Below are 25257 nucleotides of genomic sequence, written 5' to 3' on the forward strand. Positions count from 1 at the left end.
AAAAAAAAAAAAAAAAAAAAAAAAAAGAAAGAACAAAAAGAACAATTTTACTGTAGACACTGGGTGTCCCATTGTATCCCCTGTTCCTAGTACAAGCCCTGTGGCACATACAAGAGGCTCAATATTTGTTAAATATATATGTATGAAATGAATGAACACAGAGGAAAAGACTGTAGTTATACAAGTACTGCTTGGATATGAAGACAGAAAAGAACCTTCTGTAGAAGTCACCAGATGTTCACTGACTCTTCCCTGTGGATGACGGGCTATGATAGGCACTGTGGATGCTTCAGAAGCTTATATTCCCATGTGTTTCCATAGTTAAAGCACTTCAGTATGGCCCATTGCCCTCACTATGGCCCAGCAGAGGAGTTGGAATAGGTCTTAGTCTTCCTGTTTTTCAGGTGAAGAAACTGAAGCGTGGGTCCAAGCTTCCACACCTGGTCAGTGGCAGAGCCCAGAGCAGAGCCCAGTTTTTTAACTCAGTCCGTTCTCTACAATACTGTTCTCAGGGACCTTACAACTTAATTGGAAAGACAGAGCATAAACATCAGTGGAACAGTTCAGTACGGCACAAGAAATGTCATAAAGCAGAATAATAAAATCATTGGTATAATAATGATAATTAGAGCTACCATTGCTTTAAGTACCTAGAGCCATTTTGAGACCTCTGCAGGCCTAAGAAACATTTACTTATAAGGCTACATTCAATATCATAGCAAACCAACTAAAATATACTTTCATCCAAAAGTAAATATGTTTTTGCTATAAAAATGTTTAAAGAAAACATAAAATAACTTTTACTCATTTATATATAACTATATAAAAATTGAGTTGAAGCATAGTTGACAGTGGATAAGTTAGGTTTTAGGTATTTAATTAAATACATATGAATTTTGTGATTTGCTTTTCGTATTTTAAAGCCAGTTTTTTCCAGGTCTCCAACATCTTTGTAGATCTTGGAAATCTCAGAGGCCCTGGCACCTAATGCCTTACATGTTATCTAGTTTACTCCTTATGGCTACTCTGTGTGGTAAGCACTGTTGCAGAGCTCTTGAGTAATGGAGGCTCTTGAGTAAAGTGAATCAGATCTAACCTGGTCTGACTCCTAAGTCTGGGCTCCTGACCACCATGATGTGGTGACTCAGTTGTCAAATGAGTGTTATCCAGTGGATATGTGGATATCCCATGGAAGGTGAGATTTCTGTGCTCTGGGGAGAACTTACACAAGTCTTCATGGAGAAGAAATTCCATTTGGTTTGATGGGGGGATTAGTGCTCTTTATCCCTACCTTGCATACCTTCAGGTTTCTCTCGCCTCAGTTGTGCTTTCATTAAACACAACTGTCAAGCATACATAACACCTCTGGCAGCCTTGGTGCCAAAAAGTATCCACCCACCCAGAAAAATATCTGACTTCTGGTTACTCTGGTTAGAGTATCCTTGTAGCCAAGCTAAGATCATAAGAGTCAGTTGCAGATTTTTACCAGTACAATTTGCAATAGAATTGAAACATTGCCTTTCTTATAAAATATTCCACAGCAGTCATTTAAACTGCAAGTAAGAAAGAGAACAGTGGCCTCCTGATCGAGCTCATTCTGTCATGAAGTAGCTTGGAGACCAACATTACAAAGGGCAACCTGAGGAATGATTATTTATGGACTGAAAAGGCTGAACTCTTAGTTGCCCTGGATACAATGTTCTCATCACTCTCCTGTTCTGAAGGACTGAAATCTCCTGCATGACATCTATTCCACTCTAAAAGTATACAGACAAAAATAAGACCTTTGGTAATGAACTTAATAACCCCTCTATTTGACCAAATGAGAAATTGAAATGGTTTGATTTTTTTAGACAGAGAAAATATTGAAAAGTCTACCTTTGGTACTCATGAGATATGTTTGTTATTGCATCAGAGTCAGTCTATCTAACATTGGAACTACCGCCAAATGGAAAATTGTATTCCTTAATGAACTCTGTAACTCGCTGCTTGTATAGAGTTTAGATAGAGCAATTTTACAAGCATCATTGTGGTCTTTTTGACAGCTCATGCTTTTCTCTTTAAAAGTTGCACAGGGACAGTGAAAAAGAAGAAATAAAAAAATTCATAACTTTATTCATCACAATAATACCCCTTTTTTTTTTTTTTTTTTTTTTTTGAGACTGAGTCTCGCCCTATTGCCCAGACTGGAGTGCAGTGGCTCAATCTTGGCCCACTGCAACCTCTGCCTCCGGAGTAACTGGGATTACAGGCGCCCACCACCAGGCCCAGCTAATTTTTTGTATTTTTAGTAGAGATGAGGTTTTACCAGGCTGGTCTCAAACTCCTGACCTCAAATGATCCACCCGCCTTGGCCTCCCAAAGTGCTGGGATTACAGGTAAGCCACCGTGCCCGGCCTATCCCACTTTTCTTTTATCTCAGTGAATAATGTCAACATCCATATTGATCCTTTAACCAGAAATTTGGAAGACATCTTCATTTCTCCCACTTCTTTATCCCACATTTGGCTGGTCTCCAAATCCTAAGAATCCTCTCTCCTTTTTATCTCTTACCCCACCCTTCCTAATACCACAGCCTTGGCACTTTTCCGTTTTTCTTTTTTCCCCTTAATCCCATGACAGATTATGCACTTTATTTTTTTTCAATATTTATTTTAGATTCAGGAGGTACATGTGCACATTTGTCACCAGGCTACATTGCATGATACTGAAGATTGGGGTACAAATGCTTCAGTCATGCAGGTACTGAGCATAGTAACCAATAGTTACTTTTTCAATCCTTGCCTTCTTCCTCCCTCTCTCCTTTAGCAGTCCCCAGTGTCTATTGTTGACATCTTTATTTCCATGAGTACCTGATGTTTAGCTCCTGCTTATAAGTGAGAACATGCAGTGTTTGGTTTTCTGTTCCTGCATTAATTTGCTTAGGATAATGGCCTCCAGCTGCATCCATGTTGCTGCAAAGGACATGATTTTCCTCTTTTTTATAGTTTATGCACTTTATTTTTCATCTGAATTCCTTCAATAGTCCCCTAACATCTCTGTGCCTCCAGTCAAGGCACGTAACCTGGTGGTTAGGAGCATCAGCTCTGACATCAAATTGCCACGGTTCATATCCAAGCTGTGACCCTTATAAAATGCTTGGCACTGTATCTGAGACATAAGTACTTAATAAATGAAGTTTAGCTGTCATTATTATTATCATTATTGTTCACATTAGTGATCTTCCTAAAACCCAGATCTGATATGATCTGATCTCTTTATTATGTAAAGCCTTTCAGTGACTCCCCATCACCTCTTTACTTTGACATACAGGAGCCCCCATGATCTGAGATTGCCCTCTCTCCAGCCTCATCTCTCACTGCACCCCACCTTTCACTCCATTCTGTAGTCCCACTTGTAATTCTCTAAATGCACTTTGCACATTATCCCTGTACCTTGGACCTGATTATCCTCAAGACTTAACTCCAAAGTCACTGTAGCCCTTCTCCAGGCCTCATTGTGAAGGATACACCTTCTCTGCCACAAGAGTCAGGAGTATCTCCCTGAAAACTCTCACCACAAGCTTGCTTGTCTGTCTCACATTCACTCATTCCACACATATGTTTTTGAGTGGTACAATGTACTGTCAACTAGGCTGGCTTCTGAGGATACAGATAAAGCCTTATCCAAGCTTGAGGTGTGCACAGTTTTGGAGGGGAAGCCCAGGTGAATGGCTGACTGTGACTCAGGATGGCAAGTGATAGAATAATGAGTTATGGGAACACATGAGAGGGGACGATTCCACCTGTGGGTTTCAGGGATGCTTTTACAGAGAAGACAACAGTTAAGCTGAAGTTCAAGAATGAGTTCAAGTTCACCATGTAGACAAGAGGGGAATGGAATTCCAAGTTCCAAAAGGAAGCCAAATTAAGTCTGTGGTGGCGGGGACAGTGGGGAGTCTCTCCTTAAGCAAGATAACCTCCTGTTAGTGCCTTTGTTTCTCTGTCAGCTTGCATAGCACTTGAAATGAGTTTTGCTTGTCTCACTACCCACCCCCCACCCAACATACACACAGGGGAGCCACTCTGCTCCTGCCACACTGTCGACTTGGCTGTCACTTGGTGAGCCGTGCCCTGTGTTCAGCTCACGCCTTGCTCATCTCTTCTCTGTCTGGCAGCTCCCTCTCTACTTAGAAAATGGCTTTTTAATTTCTTTTTTGGTTTTTTGGTTTTTGGCTAATTTTTTATTAAAGACTTGTAGTTTTTTTGAGCCGTTTTGGGTTCACTACAAAATTGAGAGGAACCCTATTATCAGTGTCCCCCACCAGAATGGTAATTTGTTACAATTAATGAACCTCCATTGACACATCATTATCACCCAGACTCCGTAATTCACATTAGGGTTCACTCCTGGTGTTGTGCATTTTATGGATTTGGACAAAGGTATAGTGACATGTATCTGCCATTATAGTATCATACAGAGTAGTTTCACTGCCCTTAAAATCCTCTGTACTCTGACTGTTTATCCCTCCTTTTGCTTATTTCTGAAGGCCCAACTCACTTGTCGCTGCTTCCTGAAACGCTCCTAAACCCTCATCCCATCCTGAACAGAATTATTCGCTTCCCTCTCTGGGTCCCTGTTACCTTCACGCTCAATTACAGCACTTATGAGCGCTTATCAGCTAACCAATGTTACCAATATCCCCAAGACTGCTTGTGAATTCCTTGAAGAGAGAACCCTGCCTGTGTTCTTTCATACCTTCTATGTTGGAGCACAAATGCTAGCACAAGGCATCACAGCCAGTTGTCAGTCATTACTTGAATGAATGAATCAATAATGTTTTGAAAAATTCTTTTTTTACATATGAGTTCAGGCCCTTTGCAGGTACATGGATGAAGCCAGAAACGATCATTCTCAGCAAACTAACACAGGAACAGAAAACCAAACACTGAATGTTCTCACTCATAAGTGAGAGTTGAAGAATGAGAATCCATGGACACAGGGAGGGGAACATCACACAGCGGGGCCCATTGGAGTGTTGGGGGCTAGGGGAGGGATAGATAGCATTAGGAGACATACGTAATGTAGATGATGGGTTGACGGGTGCAGCAAACGACCATGGCACGTGTGTACCTATGTAACAAACCCGCACATTCTGCACATGTATCCCAAAACTTAAAGCATAATTTTTAAAAATTCATTTTTTACTCTGAAATAAGGTAATTTTCATCAAGATTCCAAAATAAACATCAGCTTTGCTTTGCTTTGCTTAAATAAATCCTGAGTGATGCATGTAATATTTTCAATTCAAGATTTGATAAATGGATATTAAATATACACCCAAAGGAAAATCTCCTTCTGAGCAGGACCTGATTGCCAATAGGAAGAAAAAGAGATGTAGTCAGGTCCCATTCAGTTTAGCGTTTTTACCTGACGACTTCACACACATTGCAGTCTGAAGCCAGAAAGCCTATGCAGAGTAAAATGAAGAGTCTTTAGCAAAATCCATTGTGTTTACCACAAACTTTGATTCCTCAGCATCTGTACAGTTCAGAGTAATATGTACTGTTTAAAAGGTGTTTAGATATAATAAATTAGTTATTTAAAAGTGTAATTAAATGTAACCATATTCCTCATAGCAAATTGGCTTTTGTAGGCATCTCTTGCTAAATAAATCAAGCCTACTGAGAAATCCATTGGCCTTTGACAGATAAATTTTTCAAAGTTTCTAACTTAGAACCAAATTCAATTAAAACAATACTTTACAACTTCTGTGGAAACCAGGCTACAAGTAATCAATTTTGAAGAGTTTCTGTTAGGAGTAGCCCTCGTGAGATTTATTCACAAACTGGGCTCTCGGCAGCCTTCGGAAGGGCGATAGGAGTTAGTTATAATGAATTTTAAGTGAATTTTATCTTGGTGAAGGATTTTGATTGACGATAGCATAAAGCCATGTCGTGTGTGTGTGTGTGTGTGTGTGTGTTTCTTTTTTTAAGGAATAAGAATAGCTATCAATGGGCACTGCTTCATGTGATGCTCAAACAAATATAAACTCTAGATCAGTCAACCTGGGCTCAAATCCCAGCTCTGCCATTTCTGGACATGATCTTCTTTGAAATGGGAATGATAAAAGAACCTTCCTAATGTTGGCATTATGCAAATCGAATGAGTACATGAAATGCATGTGCCCAGTGCTTAGCAGAGTAAGCTCACACTGACTGTCAACTGCTGTTCCGCTGAGGTTATTCTCCTCAAAGGGCCACTTGAGTGATCAAAACAGAATTTCTAGGACATTTTCCCTTTTTATGATGACTGAGACCTGAAGCAGTAAGCAGAGATTCTGTAGTGCTTGTTTTGATGTGAGTTTAACCGTTGGCATACAGACTGACTCCCTCAGATCCTTAAAAATAAACTCCTTTATTATTTCATTATTTCAATATTTCATTTCACTGTCCCTCCTCAGATGTAGATTCAAGAAAAGTAGGTTTATTGTGCAGCTTCCCTGTCAGCAGAATGTCATTCCTTCAAGTTAATAATTAACATAACCTGACCCGGGCGTGGTGGCACAGGTCTGTATTCCCAGCTAATTGGGAAGCTAAGGAGGATTTTAGCCCAGGAATTTAGGGCCCGTGTGGGTGACATAATGAGACCCCATCTCTTGAAAAAAAAAAAAAAAAAAGAATTCCCGTAAGCTAATATCAAGCACATAAGTCTCTAGCTTACAAAAAAAGAAAAAAAGAAAAGAAAAACTCATTGCATGCATCCATCAACATGGCATGTTGCAGAGCATAATATTTGGAGAATAACGAGGCAAAATACACTTAATAAAATTGCCAGCATATGGTGAGGTTCTCAGACAAATTATTTATGGTCTTGATTAACCTTGCAACAACATTATTGCCATTTTCATAGGTTTCACATAACAACATAAAAATATTGTCTTTACCTTTTAACATGGCAGGATTATCTTATCTCCTGTTCTTTTATTTCGCCTTCATTTCGCTCCCTCACCCCAAAATCTCTAGCAGCTTGATCATGGAAAAGCAAAGCTTCTTGTGCTCCGTGGTAGTTAATTTTATATGAGTGCTGTTTGCCTGGCACTAGCACATAGCAACAGCGCCACCAAAAGGCCGAGGTCCTGAGTTTCTGGGATCTGTTCCATTTCTTTGTTCGACAGCATATCAGCGTTTTTGCATGATATTCCTGGTTGCTGTGTATTCAAAATATAATATATTGGCATTTCAGGCTGTTTATAGTTAATAGGTTTTAATTTGTTCTAATCTACAGATTCATTAACTTCTCAGCTCTCTTTGGGTAGAATGAGTTTTCTTTTATCCTTCTGAACTAAAAAGGTATGTAGTTGATTGTGCTAAGCTGCAGATAAATCATATGAGCAGATGTTCTTATACAGCTATAGAAATGATATACAAAAACTGATATTAGAGTCAGTGTAATATCTGTACTGTCAGGAGGAAATATTGAAATGTGCAAGTTGTTCTGTTTAGTGACTATGAAAGTCACCCCAGGAAATAAACTTTTCTTATTCTCAGAGTACTGTCTATTATATTTTATGATTGTCCCAAATTTAGTAACGTGGCAAAATTCATTTTTTAAATTTTAAATACATAATGATATATCTTGAGAATAAAACCAATGAATTTAATTTGTGGTAAGGAGAGTCGTATATATTTCAAGTAAATGTATTTCTTCAGGGTCACTTTTCCTGCCACAAACAGAACTGATTTTGTCATATTTGTTATTCAAAAACTTAAATAGTCACCACTCTAGATGCACTCTCGAGCTGGAATAAACACTACAGACAAGTGGTTAGGAAGGTAAGCTGTGGACTCAGACTGCCTGGGTTCACATTCTAGCTCCACTCTTCCCGGCAGGCATGATCCTGGGTTAATACCCAGTGTCAATTTCCTCTTCTGTTAAATGGAGTTGTTCATCCTATTTATTTCATAGAATTGCTCTAAGGATCAAATGAGATCATATCTACCAAGAATTAACATAAGTACTCAATAACTATCAGTCACTGCCATTATGATGATAGTCATAGTTCATTGTAGATACTGGTTGCCATCCCTTTGCATCTACTTACGATATTCTCTGGGTATGGCTGAATGCCAAAATCGAAACAAATTCTGTATTATTTCATTGGTACTTTCACAGCATGCTACCTACTTAGAAATAGATTTACTGCTACATATGTATATAAACATATTGTAGGGGAGGAAAATATCTTTTTCTCATCCATCCTGGATTCATCGCCAAGGCCTCTGTTGTAACAAAAGACAGATTAGCAAAAGAAAAACATACAAATTTATTTCATGTAAGTTTTCCATGATACAAGAGTCTTTATAAGGAAATGAAGAACTGAACAAACAGTGAAACTTGAATATTTTTACTCTAGGTTTGATGAAGAGGGGAAAGTGGTGGAGAAATGTGATTGGGCAAAGGAGATATGAGCTAATGGAAATAAACGAAGAAAATCAGCAAATCCTTTGTTCAGATTCTTCTCTGTGTCGTTGTGTCTTCAGAGATAAGGATGTTCCTTTCTTCAGGGGATAGGGAGGGCATCTCTCAAATGAGCATCTTATGACCTGCTCCAGGAGGTGGTCAGAAAATCCTGCCTATGTTTTATGACCAGCTGCAGGGGAGAACAGGGGAAGGTGAGAGTGACCTTCCTGCTACTGCGAATGCCATGTCCTGAACTCCATTAATATCCATTTGTAGGTGAGGATGTCTGGCTTCAGACAGCTAGTTGTTCACCTTTCTATCTGTTCATGTCAGTAGTTTTTATTTGAAAAGTTTCCATTGGTTACTTTTTTGTTTTTCTAACACTTAAAAATCACTATGAGCAAAGATGGAAAGAGATCAGTCTGTATAGTCCAAAGCGAGGAGGGGCTGAGTCACAAACAAGATAGGATTCTGTAACCACTTCTATTTTCCAAGGGATGGAGTAAGTCATTTGGAATAGAGGTTTGGGGATGGGTATAAATAGAATTAATAGTATAAAATTAAGAAATGGAAATTCACCTGAATATCAGGACTGTGGTGCTTAGAGAGTTATGGAAATGCCTCTGAAAATAAATAGGCAGAGGTCCATTCACTGGAGGCCTGAGTACAGCTGAAATACTGGACGAATACCAATGAATTTGTTATTGGGAGTATTTCTATACCAGTGTGAGTTCGTCCAGAGAACCTGTTAGGCCCTTTGCTTGCTGATTTCTTTTTTGCTGTGAAATAATAAAGCCTAAATCATAGAACCAAATTTCACTTGCAAATCGCTGAAAGTCTTATTTCTCTAGTGAGATCAAATATGTCTTATGACATGTTTTTCCTTCCACTATTCTCCCAGCTGTTGTTTCTTATTACTGAAATGGTGATGCATTGATATTGGTTCAATTACCAAAGTATCTGAGTACATTTAAATTCATGGTGCATAACAGGTAGTCAGGCTAAGTGACTGTGATTATCAGATGGGGTGTTTGATTTAAATTAAAGGAACACTTCCAAGAGATAATTTATAGAGGAAGACAGTTTACTCTGAAGAATTTCCATCACCTACGTCATTAGTATTTTGAGACTTATTGTAATGAGAAATATCTAGAAACTAAGGAGTATGAGCTCTGTATATACAGGCACCATGGCTACGTTGTTTTCCTCAGTCAGGGGCCACATTATGATGGGTGAGAAACCCTTAACCACCAACTCCACTGGGTATGGAAGTAGCTAAAGCTCTTTGAATGCAGTTTAAACATGTATACTAAACTAAATTGTAATAAAATGAGAATGTTGAAAACGATTTCTTATTAGAAACGTTGTTGCTAACCACATAAATACTTAGAGCTGATGTTCAAACAGAGGACGGAATTTTCTCCCTTTATAGAACAAAGGAAAAAGATCAAGTCCCGTTGGAAGCAAGTGTTTAAGGCTACATGAGATATAGTTGTTCAGCTATGTTTTGAAATGTAGCTGAAAGGTTTCTTGTGGAGGGAATATTTGAGATTTCACATTTTTGTTAGGTATTGGCATCATTTTTTTCAGCTTGTTGATCAGTACTTGAGGTTGTGTTATACACTTGGCGAAAATGACCACCTTGACCTAAGATTTACATGTGTAATTCTCATTAGTGGTAATAGAAATTATCTTTACAAACTTACTAACATTGAGACTAAATATGTTTTCTGTGTGTCTAGGTTTCTGTTATTAATGATGCTTGAACTGCAGCATTAGTTCCATGAGATATCTTGTTTGGTTTTGTTTTCCTGTGTCTGAAAATATCAACCAATGTTAACAGCATAAAAATTCCGCAAAGAGGAAAATCTCAATAAATGAACTTTAATTACATCATAGATGCTTTGAGGTCCAATGACTGGGCCACTAAAATAATAATAATGATAAATGTGATTTCTCATTTATACCACTCTGCAATTTGCTGGATCTGTAAAATAAACCCATACCCTTCTTGTGGGTTGTGTCCAAGGAAACAGTTACAGTAATGAGAGTGCATGTGAATTTACATGTAAATAGGTTTGTGCTGATTAAACATTCACAAATGTTTTGTCTTTTACAGCCTGTCAACCAGGGTCACCACTATCAGAAAGAAATGAACCCACCTTCTCCTTCTAACCCCCGGTAAGAATCATTAATAATCTACATGGTTTTTTTTGTTTGTTTTAACTTAGAAGATTGTAGATTTTTCTTGGTTTTCTGAAATTGTTTTCCAAAACTTCTGGCTTCTAAACTTATGTTCTTTCAATCCTAGTTCGTCTACTTGTCTTCTTTGGACTTTAGAATAGTAGTAACAGTCTACCTAGATTTAAATATCTACCTTTTACTAGCTGTGAAATTTTGGGTAAGTCATTTGACTCCATGTAATTCAGGCATAAGAATTATTTCATAGAATTTTGGGGAGATTCAAATGAAAAATTCTTAGAACAGTTCTTGGCACATAGCAAGTTCTTACTAAGTGTTAATTTATTCATTACTTTATTTGCATAACTATTTTATTTTAATAGGTGTCTGATGTTTGGTACATTTTAGGCATAAATCTTTTTTATATCATCTGGTGCCCTTAAATTTATCAAGATAGTTTATAAAAGTTCAAATGACCAGTCTCTTTTTTCATAACTTTAAAAGTTTATAATCTCAAAATTATTTTATTTCAAAAATGTCATTAGTATATGAGTCATTTGTCACTATGGAAAAACCTCGTTATTTTTGGGTCATTGGGAACAAGCAGATCTGAATTTGAGTTTTGAAATACATGTTTTATTATTCTATAACTTTCTGATAAGTATATAAGCTAGTTTATCCATATAAATCAGTATTACCTTATCAGTATTTATCATACACTAGGAAATTATTGAAAAGTCCACATATCTTAAGCCTACCTACAGAGTCTTAGTTACTGTGATGCACTTCATTATCCAAATGCATCTGACCTGTACTGTGGGCTGTCCTATGGAGGGTGTGTTAACTATTGCATGGTGTCTGAGTTAAGACTTTTTGGTTACACACTACAAAACAGCTTAGCTAGTATTAAAAGACAGAAAGAGATAAGGAGAAAGAGTAAGAAAGGCGGGTTGGCGGATGGTTGTTGAATAAGATACGGGGCTGTATTCTAGAACTCAAAGGCCGCCAGGCCTCAGGAGGGGCCTGAAACCGGAACTAGAAAGGCAAGAGGCAGCCAGGCAGTCTCTTCACTCCATCACTGCTTGCTTCCTCTGCTCCATTCATCTAAAGACCAGCTTTCTCTGCTCCATGGTCCACATATGGCCATTTGACAGCTCTTGAGTGTACATATCACAATTCAACATACATGTAGAGGCTGACAGACTACGTCTGAACTTCCTTTTTCGAGAGAGAATGTGATTAGTGTAGCTTGGGCCAAGTACCCATTCTGGTCCAGTCAGCAATAAACAATGAACCAAGCCATGGAAAATGAACATGGCTTCCAGGAAACCACGTAAATGGTTTACAGGACTTTTATTGGGACCCAGAATATTCATGACACAGATGAGTAAATGTTCTTTACTAGTAATCTCTTCTAAATGTTTCTATTCTGTACACCAGCTCTGGTCATTCGCTCATGTTACCTAGTAGGGTGAATTGTCACTATCATAAATAGATATACTAAAGAGTTTAAAACCGAGATTAGAATTTCAATATATATAAGAAGGTGTTTTAACATTCTTAAAATTAGCTATCTCTTGATAGGTGAACACATCGCTAAGAATCTTGCAGCTCATCTAGATTTGCCTAACAAATTATTTTTCTCTATGTATGAGTAAGCTTTCAAGGTAACTGGAAATCCAACTTTGGTCCAAATTATAACAAATTAAGAATTTGGGCCAGGCATGGTGGCTCATGCCTATAATCCCAGCACTTTGGGAGACCAAGGCGGATGGATCACCTGAAATCAGGAGTTTGAGACAAGCCTGGCCAACATGGTGAAACCACGCCTCTAATAAAAATACAAAAATTAGCCGGGTGTGGTGGCGTATGCCTATAATTCCAGCTACTCAGGAGGCTGAGGCACGAGAATTGCTTGAACCCAGGAAGCAGAGGTTATAGTGAGCCAAGATGGCACAAGTGCACTCCAGCCTGGGAGACAGAGTGAGACTCTGTCTCAAAAAAAAAAAAAAAGAACTAATTTGTAGTCTGAACAAATGAGAATGATAGTAAGATATGTTAGACAGGGAGCCATTTGTTTCAATAAAAGGAGAAAGGGGACCTAATTCTCATAATCTCAGACAAGCCTCTGACCTCTCCAGATCTTTTTAATAATACGAATACCCTCATGTGTAAAAGCAACGACTTGAGTTGCATGCTCTCTGAGGCCAATTCCAACTTTATGATTCTGTGACTTTTACAAGACTCATTATAACCTTTACTTCATAAACCAGTCTCGCCATTGAAGGATCACACTACTTTTATTTCATTGTCCTGTATAGAAAACATACTTTATAAATATTGGATGGATAATTGAATAAATGGATGAATATCTAGATGTGGTAATATGCAACTTTAAATATCTCTTTTACAAATTGATTTCCAAAGATATACTGTCAAGATAGAATATTAAATCATTCACCAGTTAGAGGGCATATCTTATGCAACCAATTAAATGTTCATTTATTTAAGGAAAATTAATTTACATTTCTACATAATGAAATAAAAAGGCCAAATTCTAAAGCCAAAAATAAAATACCACCAACCCCATTTGCCAGCAAGTTATCTACCAGTTTCCTAAAAACTTATTATGTAACCATTCAGAAAACTTGCAGATTATGTGACTTGCCTCTTGGTTCATAAATTCAGCAGCTTAGGAGAATTGGCAGGAAGGCATTATTGGGCCATAAATACAGAAGATGATAAAATTATGAGGTCAGTATTTATCATCATATAAAAATGGAATAAATTGAGTCATGTAATGCATGTAATTTAACTTAAAATTGAAAGCTCTAATTCTTCTTAAGATCTGTATTTATTATATTTTTTACAATTAGTATCCCAATGCTTTGGACCCTAAAATATAGAACTTTAAATTTAAGGGATATTGATAATTAATATGAAAAAATATAAGAAATGAGAAGGTAATTCTCTGAAGTCCACCCTCTTGGATAAACAAGCATCTAACTTGAACCCTTGATTGAAAGTTCTGGTATGGAGGCTCTGAACATTACATAAAAAGCAGGTAGGCTCTTGGTTCCCTGAATTAAGTGTGGCTGTGATTAGAGTAATGCCAACAAGGCAGAGACAGGGTGGTGTGGACAAGCACTTCCACAGAGAAGAAAGTGTGATGGTGACCTCTGGAAAATGTGGTGGCCACATGAGCCTCAGTGAGATATCTGCATGACTCCAGAGACCAAAAATCCTAAGTTTTTTAAATTGCATAGACTAGTGCCCACATATATACATGTTTAGAGAATCACCTTTCAATTAGCTTTATTAGTGTAACAGAACAACCAGTATCCCCAGTCTTTCACGCACATTTTGTTTTCCTATTTCTTTCTTTTTTCTTTTTTTTGAAGACAGTCTCACTCTGTCACCTAGGCTGGAATGGAGTGATTACTCATGCACATTTTATTCTGGAAAGACTTTTATTTCTGCAACATAATTATCTTCTTAGTTTTTTGTGTGTAGGATTAAAATAAAGACAATATACAATCTGCAAGGCAGGTAAATTTGGGTTTTAAAGAGTTAGCTCTAGGATGAAAATAGCTAAATCGCTGCATATATTCATATATTGTTTTTCTCACAGTAAAGTCATTCACTTTCACTCATAGGGCAGTGCTTGACATTGGATCAAGGTGGGATGCAACAGTAATCATTTTGCTCAGAAGTTTACAATCTAGGAATTGAAATATATATGGTTCACTTCATCATACCCTTGCGTGTCTAGATTTGCAACAAAGCCATTTCCCCTTATGCTGTTAGGCATGAGGTGATATTTTCCATTATTTTTTCCTAACACACTGACTGATATTTAAGCAGCATCTCAGATGCTGGGGCCCTTGCCTCCAGCGTCCACCAAACATTGTCTCTTAGGGCACTGACAGCCTCTATGACAAGGTGCAGAAATGGCTAACATAATCTCACATAATTTAGAGAAGTGTGTGGTAGGAGGAAACAATTTCACACTTCATTCACGTTGAGAAACATTTCCTAGCATGTACACTTGCATGCTGCCAAACAGAGCAAAATGGATGCCGTTTGCAGCCTCAAGTCATTTATTTTAAAATGCCATCTATTGGTTTGTGGGGTTTAGAGCTGTCCCTTAGGCACGTTTATTTAGAAGCTTATACAGACTCTTCAGAACAACGTAAGATATTCCTGCTCAGGAATGAGTTTTATGAAATAAGCTGTGATTACCTTCTGGTTGTCTATTCATAGGGATGGAGTCAATAACCAGTCTTTCGTTTCAAATGATGATTATACTTGCTATTTTTACAACTCATTGGAAAATTAGGGTGAGGAAAGAATGTAGTCAAAGGCTTTGCAAGGTTCTAAATGTTCGTGGAAATATATAATACACAAAATAAGTCAGAATACTCAAACAGCAAAGAATGGCATGGTTTTCTAAAGTGTTTGCTCAATGATTTATCACTTATCTGTAGTTTTTAAAAATGTCATTGCAGATTGTGTTAGGGCCTGAATCCTTTGCAGCCTTGCCACATGTTTGTGTGATATAAACATACTTATAACCACAATTATCTGATGAAGCCCTGCAGTCTTTGACAAATGATTAATAACCACTGACCTCAGTTCCCGCTGGCTCAGCCAGCCTGGCCAAGGCAATCCGGTCTGTCATTGTAACCCGTGTGGCTCCTCCGGACTGACAACAGTGGCATCGTGTTTTTTTTTCCTTTCCAATTGTCACAATGCAACCTGATGGGCATCTCTTCTATTGATTCAGATTTTTAGCTTCCCATCACAAAAGAGAGAAAATGCATAAATTAATAAAATTAAGTACAGAATTTTAATGTTCCTCTTCAAATGATTACGTTTGGATCATTTTAAAACAAGCAAGTTGAATTTTTAACAAATAGTCCTCCTTCAAACCAAGACATGACAGAGGACTTCCTTATTAACTAAGCAAACATTTTGTTTCTCAAAACACAGTGTTATTGCTGTTTCCTATTATCCAGATTTTTGCATTAAATCATAATGATTTGATTATGAAACCAAAGGCATCAGTTGTTGTTTTTATCATTCCTCTTGTTGGTTTCATGTAGGAAAAGATTCAGTACCTCTTCTTTCATAATCCCATTCCCACAGATTTCACAACTGCTCTTTTGAAGGCCCTGATGAGGACTGATGACCTGTCAGGCTGTTCACGAAGTTCCTCTAAGGCAGGGTGCTCTCTCTGTCTCTCTCTCTCTCTCTGTCTCTCTCTGTCTCTCTTTCTTATTCCCCAGCCCCACCCCACCCCACCCCAGTGTTATTCAGCACATGCCTGTCAAGGGCAGGAGTTTCTTCAGTATTTGAGTTGAGGGAGGATGTGAGCAAGTGAGTAGGTATACACCTGGACACCATGGAAAATGAAAATCTTCATCCTAAATGTTAACCAGTTAAATTTCAGATTTTTTTTCTGTGTCTCTGCAAGAATTGCCCTTTCCTTTCTTGGAAATAGGAGGACAGTGATATTGTTTCTTTCATAACCAGATAGAATCGTGTTTTGATGAGAGGCCCTGGTTTAGACAGAGTTTAAATCTGATTTTCATGCATGTACCACTCCCTGCTGACTCAAAGATCCATAGGCACTGGTAACCTTTGCAGTGGCCCTAGTCTTTAAGACATAATAATTAATAATAGTTTCTAATATTCCTATATTCCAATGAGTCTCAAATTTATATCTCCAGTCTTGACCCTCCCTGAATTCCAAACTGATCTATGTAGCTGCCATCATACCTAAAATCCAGCCATTGAAAGGTAACTTGATTTTCTTCTGCAAATCTTTCTTCACTTTTCTCCATCTCAGAAAATGCCATCATCATCCCTCCCCACCTTTGCTTAAGCCAGAAACCAAGGGTGATCCCTGTTCTGTCTCTCTGGATCCACCCAAATGTCCAGACTCAGCAAGTGTTCCCTTCAAACATAGTATATGCCAAATCCAGCCTCTTTTCTCTATTTTCCCTGCTATAGTCTGAGTGCAGGTTGCCATCACCTCTCACCTGGGCAAATGCCGTAAACCTCCAAACCTGCCTTCTCTGCTTCTCAGGCCTCTCTAGACTTTTCTCTGCTTAGCAACCAAGTGATACTGACAGGCCTCAATCAGACGCAGGCATTGCTCCATGTAAAACTTCCCAGTGGTTTCCCATTGCCATTGGGACCAAATTATGCTTACTCTGGCTTTTGGGGCCCTGGAAGCCCACCTCTGGGATGGCGTTTCACACCACTGAGCACCTTGCTCACTCTCTACTGGTTCCTCTCTTTCGCTCTGATACTCCAGGCTTGGTCTCCACTTAAGAGCGCTGCCTGGATGGAGTTCTTTTACTCGAGGCTGTTTCCCAGCTGCCTCTTCCTATCAGTAGGGTCTCCACCTAAATAAACATCCTCTCCTGAAGAGGCCCTTTTTTAGCGTCCACCCTAAAATAGCTCCTCAGTCACCTTTAGCACATTATCTTTTTTGTTTTCATCACATTATTCCACTAACTGATATTTCCTTGTTTGTCTGTTTTCTACACACACACATGCACACGCGTGCACACACACACACTGCTCCTTCTCGAATGCTGAAATATAAACTGCATGCGTGTGAAAATCTTATCTCACTTGTTCAGTGTCTCCCTAGTTTCAAGGGATACACTTGCCAAGCACATAGGGGACATATTAAAAAATAGGTGTCGAATTCAGTGAATCTCACCACTGAAAAATGAACTCCCCTCATCTCTCTACACTAGCTACGTCACTGTGTATCCCAACTAGCTGGAACCCATGAACACCTGTATACTTCTCTCCCTTAAGGGTCTCTGGTACTGGGCCCTATTCCCGTGTATAATAAATGAAACCTTTTACATGAGTTTGTTTTAAATGATCCCTTAAAAGATATCCCGAAGATAAAGTATCTGATATCATTTCACACCTTTAAATAGAGACGGTTTTCTAAAATTGAATGAGTGTGTTCACCCTGTATTCTTACTGGCAGTTGCTTCTTTGTATGGGCCTATTCACACCTATTTTATGGAGTCAAAGTACCACTTGCTAGAAATCTGGTTGGGTTGCCACTGCTGCAGAAGGTGTACTCGGTCCTCACCAGGCTAACAGCATCTGGGTAAGCAAATAGAAAAAAAGAAAACCATTATTTATATGCATACACATACATATATACACATTATATATATACATACAGGCATACCCCAGAGATATTGCAGGTTCAGTTTCAGACCACCACAATAAAGCAAAAATCACAAGAATTTTCAACTTCCCAGTGCATATAAAAGTTACGTTCCTGTAGTCCCAGGTACTCGGGAGACTGAGGCAAGAGAATGGCGTGAACCTGGGAGGCGGAGCTTGCAGGGAGCCAACTCACACCACTGCACTCCAGCCTGGGTGACAGAGCAAGACTCTGTCTCAAACAAATAAAAAAAAAAAAGTTATGTTACTGTTCTTTAGTCTATTAAGTGTGCAATAGCATTATGCCTAAAAAGAGCAATGTACATGCCTTAATTTGAAAATACTTTACTGCTAAAAACTGCTAACAGTCACTGAGCCTTCAATAAGTCATAATCTTTTTGCTGGTGAAGGGTCTTGTCTGGATGTTGATGGCTGCTAAATGATCAGGGTGGTTGTTGCTGAAGGTTGGGGTGGCTCTGGCAGTTTCTTAAAGTAAGACAACAATGAAGTTTGCCACATCATTGGACTCTTCCTTTCATGAAAGACTCCTCTGTAGCATGCAATGCTGTTTGAAGGTGTTTTACCCACAGTAGAACTTCTTTCAAAATTGGAGTTAATATTGCCCAACCCTGCTGCTTTATCAAGTCAGTGTATGTCATATTCCAAATACTTTGTTGTCTTTACAACTAGTGTTCACCTTGACATCACCAGGAGTTGTTTCATCTCAAGAAACCACTTTCTTTGCTTACCATAAGAAGCAATTCCTCATCTATTCAGGTTTGATCATGAGATTACAGCAATTCAGCCACATCCTCGAGCTTTACTTCTAACTCTAGTTGTCTTGCTTTTTCTACCACATCTGTAGTTCCTTCTGACACTGAAGTCTTGAACCCCTCAAAGTCAGCTATGATGGTTGGAACTGACTTCTCCCAAACTTCTGTTCATGTTTATATTTTGACCTCCTCCCATGAATCCTGCATGTTTTTAATGGCATCTGGAATGGTGAATTCTTTGTAGAAAGTTTTCAATTTACTTTGCCCAGATTTATCAGAGGAATCAGTACCTATGGCAGCCATAGCCTTACAAAATATATTTCTTAAGTAATAAGGCTTGAAAATTAAAATTACTCCTTGATCCATGAGCTGCAGGATAGATGTTGTGTTAGCTGGCATGAAAACAACATTCATCTCCTTGTACATCTTCATTGGAGCTCTTGGGTCACCAGGTGCATTGTCAATGAGCAGTAATCTTTTCAAAGGAGTCTTTTTTTCTGAGCAATAGATCTCAGTAGTGGACTCAAGATACTCAGTAAACTATGCTATAAGCAGATGTGCCTTCATCCAGGCTTTGTTGGTCCTTTCATACAACACAGGCAGAGTAGGATTTATTAACAGCATCATTCTTAAGAGCCCTGGTATTTTGGGAATAGTCAATGACCATTGGCTTAAACTTAAAGTCACCAGCTGCATTCGCCCCTAATAATGGAGTCAGCCTGTCCTTTGAAGCTTTGAAGCCAGGCATTGACTTCTCCTCTAATAATGGAAGTCTTATATGTCATCTTCTTCCAATAGAAGACTGTTTTGTCTACATTGAAAATCTGTTGTTTAGTGTAGTCACCTTCATCAATGATTGTAGCTAGATCTCCTGGATAGCTTGCTGCAGCTTCTACATCAGTACTTGTTGCTTCACCTTGCATTTTTATATTACAGCGATGGCTTCTTTCCTTATACCTCATGAACCAACCTCTGCTAACTCAAAACTTTTATTCTCCAGCTTCCTCACCTCTCTTAATCTTCAAAGAGTTGAAGAGAGTTAGGACCTTGTTCTGGATTAGGCTTTGGCTTAAGGGAATGTTGTGGCTGGTTTGATCTTCCATCCAGACCACTCAAACTTTCTCCATATCAGCAATTAAAGCTATTTCACTTTCTTACCATTTGTGTGTTCTATGGAGTAGTACTTTGAATTTGCTTCGAGAACTTTTCCTTTGCATTCCCATCTCAGCTTTTGGTGCAAGAGGCCTAGCTTTCAGTCTGTCTTGGCTTTAGACATGCTTTCCTCACTAAGCTTAACCATTTCTAGCTTTTGATTGAAAGTGAGAGATTCATGACTCTTCCTTTCACTTGAACACTCAGAGTCCACTGTAGTGTTATTACCAATAATTGGCCTAATTTCAATATTGCTGTGCCTCAGGGAATAGGTAGGCCCAAGGAGGGAGAGAGAGATGGGATGAATGGTTGGTCAAATGGAATTAGTCAGAACACACACCGCATTTATTAAATTTGCCATCTTATATGGGAATGGTTCCTGGTGTCCCAAAACAATTTAATAGTAACATCAAAGATCACTGTCACAAATCACCATAACAGATAGAACAGTAATGAAAAAAAATTGAAATATTGAGAGAATTTCCAGAATGTGGCACAGAGACACAAAGTGAGTCTATGCTGTTGGATAAATGACACTGATAGACTCGCTCAACACAGGTTGCCATAAACCTTCAATTTGTAAGAACTCAGCATCTGTGAAGACCAATATAGCAAAACACAATAAAACAAGACATGCCTGTGCGTGTGTATGTGTGTGTGTCTCAAGAGCTAGAGAGAGAGAACCTGAAGCTGTGGTGCTGGTGCTTTGTCAAATTTAAGTGACTCCCTACCCCTTCTGCTCCCGGAGAGGTCCTTAGTCAACTGCTCTACCTTTAAAATAGATGTTTAAAGCACTTGATACAAAAAGCATCCAGCTGGGCCTCTTTCCTTCCCGATCCACAGCAGAGGCAAGACCTCAGAATGGCTTTTCTAACCTCTTGAACCCTGCCTGCCCCAGAGAAAGCCTCAGTTAAGGGCACCTCTAGTAGCAAACTGAATCCCTCGAGAATCATCCTGCTTTCCACCTCTGACCACTCTTAACCCTGGACCACACCTTGCATAACTCCAGGGGGCACTATTCCCATGGGTTCCAGGAGACCCAGCAACTCACCAGCAGTACAATGTGAGTGGACAGTGCTGGGCAGCTGGTAGTCCCCTGACCCATCACTCCTCCTCCGTCCTCTGCTGTTGGCACTTGTTGACCTGCCAAGCCCACTTTCAGTCCTGGTTCTGATTATTTTTTCTACCTAAGTGAGTTTGCTCAAATTGTTTCCCTGGTCCAGTTACACTGACCCAGACTCCAACTAGCCATCACAACAAATGTCTCGGTCCCCACCCCTGCCCACCTGCCCAAGATTTATTTGTCTTCACTCGCTTCATGTTCATGTCTGGACCCACCTGCCTGAGCATCAGCTAACCCCACCCTCCAGTTTTCTTAGTTGAGACACCTGCCTCCTCTCTGACCAGGTCTCTTTTGGGCCACTGGGACTCAGTACTTCCACCTGAGTTCCCTAGTTTTCCCTTTGTACTCCATGAAAGAATCTAAAGGCATTAGAACTAGGAAATACTAATTAATTTTCAGTTATTGTCATGTTTTCCAAAATTATAAACTCATGAAACCTATTCCCATAGGAGTTTCAGAACAATAGATCACATCTTCTCCCCTCACCTCCCAAAGGCTTCTAGACAGATACCTGAGGAATCTTGGCTTTTGCTATTACTTCTGCTTTTTCTACATTTTCCTTTTTGGAGATAGGATCTCACTCTGTCACCCAGGCCGAAGTGCAGTGGCACAATCATGGATCACTGCAGCCTCGGCCTCCCAGGCTCAGGTAACTCCCCCACCCCAGCCTCCCGTGTAGCTGGGACCACAAGCACAAGCCAAGCTAATTTTTTGTAGAAATGGAGTCTTGCCATGTTGCCCAAGCTGGTCTCGTACTCCTGGGCTCAAGCAACCCTCCCTCACCTTGGCCTCCCAAAGGACTGGGTTACAGACCTGAGCCACGTACCTGGCAGAATCTTGACATCTTTAACCAGTGGAGAGTGGGGCTCCTGAGATTACTGAGGCCTCCCCAGCAATTGTTATCCATCCAGATGCTAAACTCAGATTACCTTTGGCCCACAACCCAGTTAAAGAAGGTAATTACCAAAGCAATTATTTACCATTTTAATGTTTTACAGTTTCAGCTTTTAATTAAAAGATTCAGCTTCCCCCTCAAGAGTAATGAGAACCTTTAAAAAAAAAATAGAAGTACTAATTCTAGTTTATAACAATCACCTCCATTCTGTCTGGGGGTGGGGAGGGAATGCAAGTTGAGGTGTAGGAGAATAAGATGAACCTTAAAAATGGAAGGCCGTAATTATTGTTAAATGGCTACAGCCAGTCACATCCGTAGACTTATGATCTCATTATTCATTTTGTAATCTAATGCAGAATAGCTTCCCTGTCATTTAAACAGGGAACCCCTACAGCATAAAATGATTCACAGAGTATTGTAACTCATACTTTCTGCAATGCTCAATGAGTATTTTTTAAGTATCTACCATGTGACTTTAATGAGCTTGTGGCCTTCCAGCAGAGCCAGGTCCACACTGCATGTCATTAGGCAGTGTGTGAGCATTTTCGGGACAGTGCCAAGGAGAGGTGGAGCATCTACTGAGCCTGGCTCAGGAGAAATCACTGCTTTTCCAGAAGTGTGCCCACTCGCAGACTCTGCTTTTGTTGCCAGTTGGTTACTTCTTCCCTATAATTTTTTTGTTTCTCTTGTTAATGAAAAACATTACATTTTGAAATTGATTAAAGTTAAAACACATAATTTTTCACTCTAGCAATGCATTATGTTTACCAGCATTCACAGCTTCATATTATGCTGTTCATTACCATAAAAAAACTCACTTAGCATAATAAATACCATAGAAGTCAAACATCCAGGCTGTTTAAGATGACTTGAAGACAAAATGGCAAACAACTTCTAGTGTATTTGACTGAATTAACACTATCATTATTGTTCTGTTGACTCTTCCTTGTCCGTTGATTTTTAAAAGCCTTTAGCTCCTTTGCCATCCATTAAGACAAATCAGATGCAATTTGGTGCTCAGGACAAGAAAATGCTGTTGGATGTTGGGTGTAGGCATGCGAAAAAAACTATATTCTGAAACAAGACTGGTTAGAAGGCAGCTTTCCACATTTTGAAGTAGACAACTTATTTGCTTTTGACTTTTGAGGTTAACAACAGTAGTGACCTTTGAATTACTGTGTGGACACTGGCTCAGTAACAAGCGAGGCCAAATGGCGATTTGTAGATGATGTACTTTGTTATCGATTATTTATGATGAAAGTAAGTGAGTTAGAATTGTACATACTCTCATATTTTTCAGTCTTTGATTCTCTTTATTTGCAGAACTAATAGGCTGAAAAGCAACTGTAATCTGTTGCAAGACAGAAAGAGTAAAATATTTTCTGTTGAATTAGTAGTGAACAGTTTTAAAGCAGTAGAACCATTTGTATTATCAAAATAGCAATGAACAAGAAACCTGAGATATGGCCTGGTCTGATCTTAATACTATGATAAAATGAAAGTCTCAGCTTAAGTAAAAGTACAGTATAGCTTTCAATTAAGTAGTGACATTTATGCTAATGAAACTACATTTTTTTGGGGGGGCAGCTCATCTCTAAACTACCAAAGGAGTATCTTTTCCTTTACACCTTAGTAAGAGTTGAAGGTAGGGGGTGAGAATCTATACATTGGCCACTAATACTGAAAGAAAATTCCATTATGATCAGTGTTTTGACTTGGTGAAGGATGCACTTCGGTTTTTTTTTAGTTTTTGTTTTTTTTTTTTTTTTTTTTTTTTGCCACCTGCCCTCTTCCTACCTTTTCAACAACACTCCTATTGAAACCTGAAATTGCCTTCATTTTGGAAATACTGCTAATTCACATTAGAAGTCCAGAAAAATTTTAGCTTCTTTTGCTGGAATAACAGAAGAAATGGGAAGCAAACAAGAACAACCAGTCATGTGACATTCTCTAAATTTGCTTGTGAATTTCTAAATTTCAGTGCTAGCAAAAAAGAAAGTTGCAGCAAGGCATACAGTAAGTGAAGATATTATGTATTAGGAAAGGAATGAATCTGTCACTTTGACGGATTGTGAGGCGAAGAGTAGATTAACAGATTACTCATAGTCAGAAGGCAGCTTGGTGTGAAAAATGTGTAGGAAATGATAAGTGCGGGTTTGTGCTGATTTAATGATATTTTTAAACTACAATAACACTCTGGTGGTATAATATAATAAAGCACTTGGCTTGCATTTTTGTAAATCATCAACATATTTCCAGTTTGACCTTAAAAACATTTTGGGCCATTCTTTATTAAAATATGTAGCTTTCAAATTAGAAAAAGGTACCATCTATTATAAAATACCACAGCAATGCCCTTACAGGAAACATCATTGGTTTTAAAATCAGTTCTTCTCTAAACTAGCATTTGCAATATAAATTTTAATTACGTTTTTAGCATACCAACACCACATGTACTTTTTCTTCAAGCATTTAAATCACTTACAACAAGAATTTATCTTCTAACAGCCATTTCCGGTGAAATGCTTCAAAGATGCCACTGATTTGCCTTTATATTTTCATTGTCAGTTTTTAGTTTTGTAGTTGAGCTCATAGAGTATTTATAAATAAAACAACTATATTTTCTCACACATAGTGGATAAAAGTAGTTCAAATTTCAATTGAGTACTCTGAGAGTCTCTGCAAGAAATAAGATGAATTTCTTATTTTATTTGGTATTATTACAAATATTTATCAGAAAGTAAAACTTTTTAAGAGGTTTCTCTTTTTATATAAATAAAATAGAAATTTTAATAGCACACTTGTAGTTAATTTGACAGTGATGGACTTGCCTTGCCAAGGATTTTTGGAATAAAATTTCTATGAAGCATTGAAGTAGTTTTTATTCTAATATCTTAATATTCAAAACCTAATGTAAGGCTTGGGTTGTTTAGTATTCTTTTCTCCCAGTTCACCAATAATGGCTTTACTTAAGTAGGTACAATGAAACTTGGAGTAAAATATTGCATTTACCATCTAAACATTTGTATCTAGCCCAAACGCAAATAAATATACTACTTTGGCATGTTCAGGGCTTGAATCCCAGACATGACTATGATTCAAGTTATATTTTACATATACAGTGAAGAACTTTACCAGAATTCAGCATGTTTTCTACATTTCCTCTCTTCTAACATTCTCTCAACTTGGGGTCAATAAACAATGTGAATAGTCGGTACTCTTGGTAGAAATTCTGAAATGTATATAGCAAAAGTTGTTTGCATGTTTTCTGACTTCCTTGAAGATTTATTGTCTATAGTAGTTACTGACACTGTTTCCCAAATATTCCCAGCTCTCCAGATTTCAAATACATGGTTGTATTGCACTTCTAGGTTTCCTTGTTTTGGGGTGGAGCCAACTAACCCAACTAGTTCTAGCCAACTAATTGAGCATAAGGGCCTGTGTTATTACTTGGCAAGAACATTTAAATTGTAGGTATGAAACCT

The 25257-nt window shown here is 38.5% G+C and overlaps 1 protein-coding gene and 1 long non-coding RNA gene across 6 annotated transcripts in view; one reads left to right on the forward strand and one right to left on the reverse strand.

Annotated features, from left to right (window-relative positions):
• Positions 1-7030, reverse strand: part of LOC112619454 — a 215470-nt gene extending 208440 nt beyond the window's left edge. Inside the window, exon 1 of the long non-coding RNA XR_003118224.1 lies at positions 6926-7030. This is a non-coding gene — a long non-coding RNA (uncharacterized LOC112619454). The remainder of the gene's footprint in view (positions 1-6925) is intronic.
• Positions 1-25257, forward strand: part of C2H3orf67 (chromosome 2 C3orf67 homolog) — a 309119-nt gene that overhangs the window by 239322 nt on the left and 44540 nt on the right. For 4 of the 5 annotated variants that reach the window (XM_025377409.1, XM_025377411.1, XM_025377408.1 and 1 more), the window contains one exon: positions 10562-10623. The exons of the other annotated variant lie outside the window; for it this stretch is intronic. In XM_025377409.1, coding sequence (XP_025233194.1) covers positions 10562-10623 — 62 coding nt within the window. The remainder of the gene's footprint in view (positions 1-10561; positions 10624-25257) is intronic. 5 annotated transcript variants of the gene reach the window in all.

This window comes from Theropithecus gelada, chromosome 2 (genome assembly GCF_003255815.1).
Source record: "Theropithecus gelada isolate Dixy chromosome 2, Tgel_1.0, whole genome shotgun sequence".
Taxonomy (NCBI): Eukaryota; Metazoa; Chordata; class Mammalia; order Primates; family Cercopithecidae; genus Theropithecus; species Theropithecus gelada.